The sequence below is a fragment of the Amphibalanus amphitrite genome, unplaced genomic scaffold, assembly GCF_019059575.1.
Source record: "Amphibalanus amphitrite isolate SeventyFive unplaced genomic scaffold, NRLGWU_Aamphi_draft 001021F_arrow, whole genome shotgun sequence".
Classification (NCBI taxonomy): Eukaryota; Metazoa; Arthropoda; class Thecostraca; order Balanomorpha; family Balanidae; genus Amphibalanus; species Amphibalanus amphitrite.
The window spans coordinates 197,707-210,135 of NW_024882515.1; the positions used below are offsets into that span (position 1 = coordinate 197,707).

Consider the following 12,429-nt stretch of genomic DNA (forward strand, 5'->3'; position numbering starts at 1 on the left):
TTGTAAGTTTGTCGGCACGTGGCACGCGCCATGTGACACCGGGTGACATGTGACATCCATCATCACCTGCCTCAAGGAATTACCCGTCGAACGGTACCACCAGCATCTCGATCCGATCATCCGTTTGGACGCAATTCTAATTGTATTGGCTCGATGACCTTCCAGAGCACGGTTTTTTGGCAACGTAAAATGGCGTCTTGTCGGCTTCACCTGAATGGAGGTGGTTGCGGGTCCAGTTTATTTATACGTCCGTGCTTTGATGTCGCAATACTTAATAAAAGCTCGGTTCTCGATTTTCTCCCTTTTCACCGAACGCGTAATCTTCTTCACTTTAACGGGCTCTAAAAACGAAACGAAAAGGACTAGGACTTCAAAACTTGAAGTACACACCTAAAAATAGTGGCAAAATGTGTGACCAAATTTTCATTAACCTGCGTCACCTGTAAATGTGTTAGGCTCAAAACTTTTCATTCACTCCTCGTATTTTCAGGTGATTAAGCTTTGACGCTTCTTCATTGTAGACGTAGTCTCGTTCCGTTCCGTCGTGTTATTTACGAGAAAGAAGTTGATATACTTTCGCGTTTTTCCCATAGACAAAGCATTGTGTCATTAGTTCGTGCCCTTACACGTACGGTGGCGCTAGTGTCGCGGGGGTCGGTTGGACCCCCCCCCCTTGCCGTTTGGCCCCTGATCGAGCTAGAGCTTCGCGGAAAAAACGAGCGTGTTGCCCGTGACGAGAGGAAGCCGATGATACCCAATTTTAAGGTCCTAGGTCATTGGTTGACCTTCCAGGTCAGGTCAATGACCCAAAGTCGGGAAAATCGGGACCTATTAGAAAGTCGTAAAGTGTGGCTGCTAAGGGGTTTTTCGGGGTGCTGATCACGAATATCATGTTAGTTTTGATCACAGATGATGTCTTTATGCATTTAGTCCAGGTCGGGTCAGGTCAGGTCAGGTCAACCAGTAGGGGTTGTGATAGGTATTCGTAGTACGTGTCAACCGCCTCTGACAGATTCGTAACATGTTACGAAGGCACCAAAACTACTTCGTAAATGTTCAAATGGTTGCTAAATTCGAATTCAGCTCCAAAAACTAGCCTAGAAACATGTAAAACTCGAAAAAGTGAATCGAGGTCACCCGAGGTCACCAAAGGTCAATGACCTGACCTGACCTTCAGGTGACCCTGACACCCACCCTAATGCATGGGAGCAACATCAAATCACATGTTTGAACGTTTGAAACCACGAAAAGCTTGCAAACGCGCGGCTAATGCGAGCCGACATACGCGGAATCGCGATTCCGGCCAAACATGGTCTCGGAAAAGAGGTCACAGGTCAAAGGTCATTTGGGTCAGGGTCATGAAATTTTTAGGGTAGGTGTAAAATTGATCAATGCGAGGGTACTGTAAGTTTCGTCGCGATCGGCCGCTTTTTACGCGAGTTATTCGCGAAAAACCATGGGGGGGGGGTCCATCCGACCCCCCCACACACACACATGCGAGGGTTAAGCCAGAGCAGTCTGTCTATACTTATTATAGGTCAATGGATCGGACTTGTTAGCCGGCGGCCAGAGCCTAAATTGTGAACAAGCTAAAATGCTGATAATTTTTACTTTGACCTGACTGGTGGCGTCATCGGTTACCTCGAGGTCAATGAAGTTAGATTTCGCTCGGCAGTTTTTCCAGGACTATCAGACGCTGTTGAATTTTGACGATCAGCCCAGTAGTTTCGGAGCTAGGAGTGGGATAGGGGCTCTGTAAAGCTTCACCCCCCCCCCCCGCCCCAGTCACTCGCGGTTTGGAAAATACCCCAGTCATGCGCGGGTTAATGTTTAAGGAGGCAATTGAGGGCTAACCAACTGTATGATGACTGATATGATAGCTGTTGTTGCGTTATGAAGTGCCTGGCGCTGCGGCCGGGCTGTGTTACTTGACCTGGTTTCTGCCGTGGTCTTGACAGAATATCGAGAACCGTACGGTGCCGTGCATTAATGGCGTGGCGCACGACTTCTCGGTACTCTACGTCAGTCTGCACGATTTGGTGAAGCACGTGTTCCCCAAGGTGCCGGTGCGCTCGTTCCAAGAGATCCTGGCCGTGCTGGGTATCTACGTCTTCAAAGCGTCACCGTAAGTGGGTCGACAGGGGTGCGGTCTATCAGCGCTTAGCACTCTTGAACCGGCATCTATATGTGTCCGCTAACACGACGAGCTCGACAGAATATCGAGTGCTTTTAGTGCTTTTTAGCTGCTTTTTAGTGCTTTTAGTGCTTTTTAGTGCTTTAGTGCATAGTGCTTTTTAAGTCCGTTAAAACAATTTCAAATTAGGGCTAATTTGTTCCGTGTCTACCCCGGCGTGTAATAGGTTCATTTTTTTTCGCGGGTAAGCGTGCGACTGTTAAAAAAAGCCTAGGGGAGACCTGGGAGGTATGGGCCGGTTTTGTGAAAAGGTAATTTTCCACCAAAGAGCTAGACCTGCTTTTTCACTCTGTGTACGTGCAATTGCCTTTCGCCTGTAAAGCGTGCCTGATATTAGGCATCTGGGATCACATTTTTTGTCTCGAGATAACTTTTAATAAGTCATGCGCTTTTTCGATTCATCAAAATACACCGAGAGGTATGGGCGATGACCCGGGAGATATGGGCCGGTGTCATGTTTCATATTCTTTTCTCGACATTTAGAAAAATACTCTTAGCTTGGAGCTACATACGAGATATCTTGAGCACTCTTATAGCCCAGGTACCGCATAAGCGGCCAATAGCTTACTTCATGGAGGTCACTTGGGCACATGTGTAGCAAATATAAATAGTAATTAAACAATTTCTTCTTCTGTGATAGTCTATTTTAGGACCTCTTGCTCGAGCCGTACAACCAACACGGTTTTCTTTTCTTCAAGTATGTATTGTAAGTTTACCAATAGAATCCAAAAGTGATAGACAATCGGCCGAGACTTTGAATAACAGTCCGTCCGGCCACTACGGCGGTTGGCTTTCGAATCCCTCCTGCTCGGCGTCGGCGTCGGCCGCTACATCCAAACGTCACACATATGCATCATACATACAGATGTACGTCATATCATAGCACCAATCAGAAGTGGGCCAGGACAGGCGTCACAGGGGAGGAGCGAGGACCATATAAGGATATTGTTAGTGGGTAAGGGGGCTGGACAGTAAGTACAGAGGGAGGCGGAGGACGGGTTAGGAATGAATTTCGTTACAACAAATGTATTTTGGTGCACTCAATCATGCTCCATGAAAAAGATAAATAATCTATATTACTATTTGAACAGGATCCATCTGTCTGTTTGTCCGCCACGCCGTGTAGTGGGTTCAATTCCACTCGCCTACAGGGCAGACGGTATATCGTAGGGGGTTGAAATTTGCACACCTTATAGGTGACAGACCGGGTCAGCGCCTTTTCTAGGTTTCGGCTCGCTGGGGTGCACGGTTCGCGCGTGGGGCGCGCTGGAAGAAGGCCAATGAAATTTTGATCGGTTCGTAGATCTTCATTGAGAGCCGGGGTCGACAAACTTTGGGGACTAAATGCATGCCGATCGGTGGCGGGTGCCTCGCATTGGCGGAGGGGCAAGTTTTAATTTGAATAAAAAGTGGCGAGAGAATGTGCTGATTTTTATTCAATGGGAACAGTTGATGATACAAGTATAAAAATGCACCGAGTTTGCCGCAATGCGCCACAATTATCTCAGGGCGTCATTTTTGCCGCAAATCGCACAGTTTTGTCAAATATAGTCCGATATGGGTGCAATTTGGTGCCAAGATGCATGCTCAATCGCCGGGTGAAAATGCGTCGCGTTTGTCGCAATGCGCCACATATGCCACAAAGCGCCATTTCCGACAAATACGATTAAGCGTAATGGAATGGCACGAATAGGGGCAGGGCTGGGAACACTTTAAGTCTGATATTTTAGTACTGATTGGATCCAATTATTCTGTGACCTGACATGACCCAGCGGTATTGGTAGGGGTAGGGGTAGGTGTAGTGGTAGGGGTAGTAGGGGTAGGGGTAGTAGTAGGGTAGTGGTAGGGGTAGGAGTATGGGTAGTAGTAGTGGTAGGGGTAGGGGTAGGGGTAGTGGTAGTGGTAGTGGTAGTGGTAGATGTAGTGGTAGGGGTAGTGGTAGGGGTAGGAGTATGGGTAGTAGTAGTGGTAGGGGTAGGGGTAGTGGTAGGGGTAGTGGTAGGGGTAGGGGTAGTAGTAGGGGTAGTGGTAGGGGTAGTGGTAGGAGTAGGAGTATGGGTAGTAGTAGTGGTAGGGGTAGGGGTAGTAGTAGGGGTAGTAGTAGGGGTAGTAATAGGCGTAGTGGTAGGAGTAGGAGTATGGGTAGTAGTAGTGGTAGGGGTAGGGGTAGGGGTAGTGGTAGGGGTAGGGGTAGTGGTAGGGGTAGGGATAGTGGTAGGTTAGGGGTAGTGGTGGAGGCAAAAGTAGAACAGCGGCCCAGGCTGATCCCATCGGACGAGAGGTGACCTATGTGACCTGGCCTGACCCAAAGTGACCGGGGCTGACCCCTTTGACCCGTCTTGACCCCGTATCACCCAAATTTCATCCAACAAAACCCTCAGAACAGTTCTTTTTAATTTTCTTCACATTTCCGTCCATATCTATGCTTCTAGACGACACATCGATTTGAATCGAACACCATTCGAAAGCAAACTGGCTGGTGCCGCGATTTTTTCCTACCACGCAGCAAAGCAAGTGGCGCAGCCGCTTGTCTATACTACTATTTGAACAGGATCCATCTGTCTGTTTGTCTGTCCGCCACGCCGTGTAGTGGGTTCAATTTAGCCGGCCTACAGGGCAGGCGCTATATCGTAGGGGGTTGAAATTTGCACACCTTATAGGTGACAGAACGGGTCAGCGCCTTTTCTAGGTTTCGGCTCGCTGGGGTGCACGGTTCGCGCGTGGGGTGCGCCGGAAGAACGCCAATGAAATTTTGATCGGTTCTTCGATCTTCATTGAGAGCCGGGGTCGACAAACTTTGTGAGCTAAATGCATGCCGATCGGTGGCGGGTGCCTCGCATTGGCGGATGGGCAAGTTATTAATTTGAATGAAAAGTGGCGAAAAATGTGTTGACTGTCGCTAAATGGGTACATTTTGTGATGGAATTTACAAATGCACCGCGTTTGCCGCAAGGCGTCACATTGGTCACAAGGCGCCATTTTTGCCGCAGCTTGCACAGTTTTGTCAAATATGGCCCGATAAGGATACAACTTGGTGCCAGGATGCATGCTCAACCAACAGGTTCAGATGCGCCGCGTTTGCCGCAATGCGCCACATTTGTCACAATGCGCCATTTCCGACAAATACGATTAAGCGTAATGGAATGGCACGAATAGTGGCAGGGCTGGGAACACTTTAAGTCTGATATTTTAGTACTGATTGGATCTAATTATTCTGTGACCTGACATGACTCAGCGGTGTTGGTAGGGGTAGGGGTAGTGGTAGGGTCGTGGTAGGGGTAGGGGTAGGGTAGTGGTAGGAGTAGTAGTAGGAGTAGGGGTAGTGGTAGGGGTAGTAGTAGGGGTAGTAGTAGGGGTAGTGGTAGGTTAGTGGTAGGGGTAGGAGTATGGGTAGGAGTAGTGGTAGGGGTAGGGGTAGGGGTAGGGGTAGGGGTAGTGGTATGGGTAGTGGTAGGGGTAGTAGTAGGGTAGTGGTAGGGTAGTGGTAGGGGTAGGAGTATGGGTAGGAGTAGTGGTAGGGGTAGTGGTGGAGGCAAAAGCAGAACAGTGGCCCGGGCTGATCCCATTGGACGGGAGGTGATCTATGTGACCTGGCGTGACCCAAAGTGACCGGGGCTGACCCCCTTGACCCGTCTTTACCCTGTATCACCCAAATTTCATCCAACAACGCCCTCAGAACAGTTCTGTTTTAAATTCTCTTCACATTTCCGTCCATATCTATGCTTCTAGACGACACATCGACTTGAATCGAACACCATTCGAAAGCAAATTGGCTGGTGCCGCAATTTTTTCCTACCACGCAGCAAAGCAAGTGGCGCAGCCGCTTGTCTAACTTACTATTTGAACAGGATCCATCTGTCTGTCTGTCCGCACTTGGTCTCCCCAATATATTGCAGTTCGCACCGTCTGCAATATATCCAGGCGCATCATCCTGGATGGGTAGTGGGTTCAATTCCACTCGCCTACAGGGCAGACGGTATATCGTAGGGGGTTGAAATTTGCACACCTTATAGGTGATAGACCGGGTCAGCGCCTTTTCTAGGTTCCGACTCGCTGGGGTGCACGGTTCGCGCGTGGGGCGCGCTGGAAGAACGCCAATGAAATTTTGATCGGTTCGTAGATCTTCATTGAGAGCCGGGGTCGACAAACTTTGGGGACTAAATGCATGCCGATCGGCGGCGAGTACCTCGCATTGGCGGATGGGCAAGTTTTAATTTGAATAAATAGTGGCGAGAGATTGTGTAGATTTTCGTTGAATGGCAACAGTTTGTGATACGAGTTTACAAATGCACCGCGTTTGCCGCAATGCGCCACAATTATCTCAGGGCGTCATTTTCGCCGCAACTCGCACAGTTTTGTCAAATATAGTCCGATATGGGTGTAATTTGGTGTCAAGATGCATGCTCAAACAACAGGTACAGATGCGCCGCATTTGCCGCAATGCGCCACATTTGCCACAAAGCGCCATTTCCGACAAAATCGAGTAAGGGCAATGGAATGGCACGAATTATTCTGTGACCTGACATGACCCAGCGGTGTTGGTAGGAGTAGGGGTAGGGGTAGTGGTAGGGGTAGTGGTAGGGGTAGTGTAGTGGTAAGGGTAGTGGTAGGGGTAGTGGTAGGGGTAGTGGTAGGGGTATTGGTAGGGGTAGTGGTATGGGTAGTAGTAGTGGTAGGGGTAGATGTAGTGGTAGGGGTAGTGGTAGGGGTAGTGGTAGGGGTAGTGGTAGGGGACAGGGGTAGGGGTAGGGGTAGTGGTAGGGGTAGGGGTAGTGGTAGGGGTAGGGGTAGTGGTGGAGGCAAAAGCAGAACAGTGGCCCGGGCTGATCCCAGCTGGACGAGAGGTGACCTATGTGACCTGGCCTAACCCAAAGTGACCGGGGCTGACCCCTTTGACCCGTCTTGACCCCGTATCACCCAAATTTCATCCAACAACGCCCTCAGAACAGTTCTTTTTTAAATTCTCTTCACATTTCCGTCCATATCTATGCTTCTAGACGACACATCGACATGAATCAAACACCATTCGAAAGCAAATTGGCTGGTGCCGCAATTTTTTTCCTACCACGCAGCAAAGCAAGTGGCGCAGCCGCTTGTCTATATTACTATTTGTGGTGACGTAGTTTCTGTCTATTACGAAGGTCGCGACATGGTGCTACGTAGCGCGGGTTACAGGTCACACCGTTGCACCTACCGCGCTGAAGTTTGCGCAACTCATAGAACAAGGATGGACAACGTGCCTTTGATGGGTCTCAGCTCGATCGGATCGATAGCGAGCGCGTGGCGCGTGCCCAAAAAGTGCAAATTCGCGTCATAGACTTAACATGTATTAATCGGCTGGCAAAAACGGGCGAAAACAGCCAAATTTGCCCGACACGGGTCCGGTCCCGGTGCAATATCTCGGTAACCGTGGGCCCGACCGGTACGGGGAAAACAGCATCGTGTAGAGAATCGAACGGGCTATCGAATGGTGTGCGGTGCAGGGGTTGGCACGCGCCACGTGCACCGGGGAGGACACTTTCTTTTGAAAAATGGACGTTTTGGACGGATTTTGGAATTTATATTAATTTTAGGTGATCGTCAGACGGAATGAGTTGAAATAGCGCCTATTAGCAATAAAAATGTACCGTCTCTCATGGAAAAATTGTGAAAAGCTAATTGATCAAAAACAATGTGGAAAAAATCGCTGAATTAAATGGTATTTGTCCAAAATGTGCCACTAAATAATTACACGGATTTTGCTGCTTAACCTAATACGTTTGACAATTGAAAATGCCATCATTGGAAAGAGCATTCAATTCTCTCAAAGATCTAATCATCACGTTTGCATGACAATCAACAGTATTCTTAACCCGCGCCCAGCTGGGGGTCCTGGATTTCCACGCCCTGCTGGGGGGGGTGGTGTTTGAACACCCCCCCCCCCCCTTCTAACTCGGCTCCTGGGCCACGTAGCGATACGCGGAAGGCGGCGTTCGAAAGAGCGTCAAAAATAATGACGAAATCACTTCGGTCAATTTTTTGGTCAGGTCAAAGGTCAGGTCACCAGAGGTCATTGAAGACAAAATTTCGCCGATTTCCAGGTCGAATGTCGACAATTTCCAAGAAGCCAACGCATAACTCGGGAACCAATAGAGCTACAGCGCCGCGGAAAAGCGCATTCGATAGCCCTATTAACGCCCTTTCTGAGTAATTTTCTCAGATTTGACCTAACGTCAACGGTTTTGCCTGCAGGGGGCAAAAACTGCAAAAATAGCCGATTTTTTCGGAAACAGTTTTTCTGCAATAACTTTTGACCCAAGCCTTGTACGAGCTTACTTTTACCGGCATCGTGTACCTCTCGTCAAGACGCATCGAATGAACTATAACTTGACCTTGAAAGGTCAACTTCAAAATTTGACCTCAGGTCAAGGTCATGACCTGACCGGAAAGGGTCATGTTGCATATCGGTCGATCCGTATCGTCGAGCTGAACACATCTAAGGCATTTTCATCGCTCTAGCATGCCTCTATCAAAAGTTATTTGCGAAAAACTGTTAGATACCATTTGTGACCTAAGATGACCTCAGGGCATAAACAGGGGTCACGGACACCATTTTCATGTTCAGTGTGTCTAAACCACTTGTAATTCAGTGTTTGGGAGTGTTTATAATGTCTTTCGTCCAAAAGAGGCGCATTTCAATTTTCTCCCATTGACTTATAATGGGGAGGTCGCAAAATTGACCTGACCTTAGGTCATCGATATCAAAATTCTGAGATATACATTTTGTACATGCTATTGCTCTTAGCAATCGCTGAAAGTTTCAAAGCGATCGGTCACTCGGTGTAGCTATGACAGACATTGAAACTTTTTATGAGGTGAGGTCACTTCAAGTGACCTGGTGACCTGACCTTGAATGACCTTGGTCTGAAATTTTCACAACATGTGTAGAATTGATGTATGATAAGGTGTACCAAAAACGGCGGCGCTCCGCGCCGCCGTTTTTGAGATATTCGCGAAAAACCACAAGGGGGGTGTTCAAACACCCCCCCCCCCAGCAGGGCGCGGGTTAAAAATATAAATGTTTCAAACCTCTGCAAAACGATTTTTAGTGAAAATTATCTACGCCTTTAATTTGTCATAAAACTACGCGCCTAAATTATAAAGCACATTTGACAGATTCTGAAGTGGAAAGCATGCTTATCAGACACGGGCACCTCGATGCGGTGAATATTTTTTCCAGGACGCCATTTAATTGCGTCCCAGAAAAGCTATTTCTGGCACCTAAAAGCTGACTCGCCCCAAAATTGGTCCTCAGCACCTATTTGGTGGATACCAGCACCAATCATGGAAAATGACCTTAATTAGCTGTTTCTGGCACCTATTCATCGGTACGCCTTACTCTTTTTTTCTGAATCTGGCACCTAAATGCTGAGCGTAGCACCAATCTAGTAGAAAAATGAACTACTGGCTGGTAGAATCATGTTGTTCTGGTATAATGACCCCTGGAGTCTAGCCTAAAGGTTGCCAGTGCAGCTACACTCTAAGACAGCCCCGTAGTGATCTCAGCATTGTATATGACGTTTAAGTAAGCAAATAATATTGATTTGTTTGAAAAAAACAATGTCATTTAAATATTTAAAAGTATTTATTTGTAATGCTTAAACGGAAAAATTTTTGTGAGTAATTGTCTCGATTTTGACCATTAAAACGGGTATTGTATTTTTTGACGTCATCAAATAGCTCCAAAAAAGAAATGTAATGTTTTCATTCCGTTCAAGGCCGCTGAAGAAACGCGGGATCTTGCGTGGGACATTGTCCGTTGTTTGCCGCGCAGAGTTGTGCCGTGGTTGTGCTTTTTTCATCCGTTTCTTACTTATGTCATATGTGTGCATGAAGCTTTGATTTTGTTTTTGGTTATTGTGTGGCCGGTCAGTCAAACGCCCCTGTAGAAACCGGATGCTGCGTTTGATCGAGATGGAGTCAGACGATGATTGCAGAAAGCTAATAATATTGAAAAGAGGGCCGGTTGCGTGGCATGTCTGTTCAGAGTTGACATTTTGCTTTACTCCAGTATATGACCTGAGAGCCTGGCTGGAAGTGACGGATCCAAACTTTTCACGTTAAAATGGCTGAGGGTGCAATAATCTCTAGTCTCTACATAGCGGGCTGGTATAGGAGCGTCTTGCTATGCTGCACCATAGCTGGCTAGTGATTCTCTTTTGGCTAGAAATGGCATTAATCATTATCTCCACTGGCGAAAATGGCACTTGACATCACCGAATGCAACGTTCATGTTGTTAGGATACATAAAATCAGGAAGATTACGCGAATTAGGTAGGCAAACGTGGAATCAAATAGGTGCTGGATGTTTTGGTTTTGGTGCTGAATCAGCAAACAGCAAATACGGAGTTCAACTAGACGATCTGGCAACTTTAGGCTGTGTGGAAGCAATTAGGTGCCAGATTCAGATATTAGGGTCGAATAAGCATTTTGGGGCTGATCAGCAATTAGGTGCCAGAAACAGCTTTTTAGGGACCAGAAACAAATATTCCCCTTTTTTCCACAAACCAAAACGTTTAGCCGTCAAAAAGCAATCGACCGAAATGGATAGATAACCCAACCGACACAAGAACAACCCACCACCCGCCGATCGAAAATATCCCTTTTCGCGTTGCGGAGCACGCGGGTCACCCTAGTATTTTCTGTTAGAATGCAATTTGTAATTAAATTTTCGACCTTGCGCGACAAGAATAAAATCTTTTGAAGAGGACATTCAATGAAAGCATCATTTAATTGATTTTAGGATCACCGAGAGTGGGTGGCCCGAAACTCCCTGCTAGGACGCCGGAATGTGCGTAGCATCTCAGCTCAGAATATTTGCAAGAAAGCTTCAAATTGTCTATCCAGTCTTAATTTGCATGCTTTAAACTTTACATTAGCGATGGTTTGTGATAATAAAACGAGCCTGGTTCAAATTTATCACGAATTTTCTGTATGTACCGTATTTTACTCGAAGAGGGCAAAAATGATTTATCACCGCTCATTGCCAAAGAAGACTGAGGCTGGAGACTTTCAGTTTGCGGTTATCTCGCGTTTATTTTGGTGGCTAACTTCCTTACACGCGTGTAGCTGCCCACCAACTTTTACCCGGGGACTCATTCGCGGTTAAAGGGACCCTCCCACCTTCAAAAAAGTTTATGAATTGGCATGAAAGTGATGTCGCTCGGTTCAGAAAGAGCGAAAACGAATATCTACCAAATTTCACCGAAAAATATTCACAGGTTTTCAAGGTATTATACTTTTACTTTTGTTTACTTTTTTGGGATCTCCGCTGTTTCTAGCGACTTTATTTTAGAAGTGCGGCGTTTGCGGCAGATGTTGCGCGCAAATAGCATATACCACCGCGTGCTACAAAACGTTTTAGTCAAACATTTAAAAATCGTTAGATATTTGCGCTGACGTCACACATTCAGAGGGGTATTCCTAAGCATTAGCCCCTCTGAATCAAAATGCTGCAATTTTGAAATTCAATATTTCCGATTTAAGGCATTTCTCGATGTTGTGAGTGCCGAAACCGGTAATTGTGAGCCAGGGACCCCATTTTGGCTATCTCAACTCAAATCTAATGTTAAGGTGGGAGGGTCCCTTTAACTGGTGGGTAGCTACACGCGTGTAAATATTTAAATGCCGACTTACACGCCAGTTTAAAGGGCTTCCCGATCAGCTGATCGGGATGCGGCGATCAGCTGGTCCAATGAACAAGTGCGTAATTCCGTTATTTATGGGACCGGTGGCACCCAATCAGCGTTTTTACACATGCAATGAGTACAGCCGTAACAATGGGATGTGGTGATGCATTAACCTAACCAGAACAGCGTTTGAAGCCGTGCCAATCAGCATCAATAATGCTAATCGCCTTGTGTTATTTCACTCTGTATGGCCGACCGCCAGTCTACTGCATGATCTTGCAACAGCCGTATCTCAGATTACTCGTCTGCCCTCGTCGGTTCGTCTCCGTCACCCCCGTCCTCACCCCCGCCCCGTCACTTCACCGGTGAGGCGTCGTCGGTGTCCAATTCAATGCCACACAAAGGACGATTATCACCGAGTGATCAGTTTAATATGTGCGTGTCGCGGGGGTGGCTGACGTTCCAACGGCGCAGGATCCGGTCCAACACCAGTGCCCATTTGCTGCCGTTTAAACCGATAATGGTTCTTTTTGGCCGTCCTTTTCATATCTCTCCAGAGCTGTGTCA

At 47.2% G+C, this 12,429-nt stretch overlaps 1 protein-coding gene across 8 annotated transcripts in view; it reads left to right on the plus strand.

The window, feature by feature from the left end:
- LOC122369262 overlaps positions 1-12,429 on the plus strand; it is a 125,834-nt gene that overhangs the window by 75,717 nt on the left and 37,688 nt on the right. For 4 of the 8 annotated variants that reach the window (XM_043343859.1, XM_043343862.1, XM_043343860.1 and 1 more), the window contains exon 6: positions 1,959-2,125. The exons of the other annotated variants lie outside the window; for them this stretch is intronic. In XM_043343859.1, coding sequence (XP_043199794.1) covers positions 1,959-2,125 — 167 coding nt within the window. The remainder of the gene's footprint in view (positions 1-1,958; positions 2,126-12,429) is intronic. 8 annotated transcript variants of the gene reach the window in all.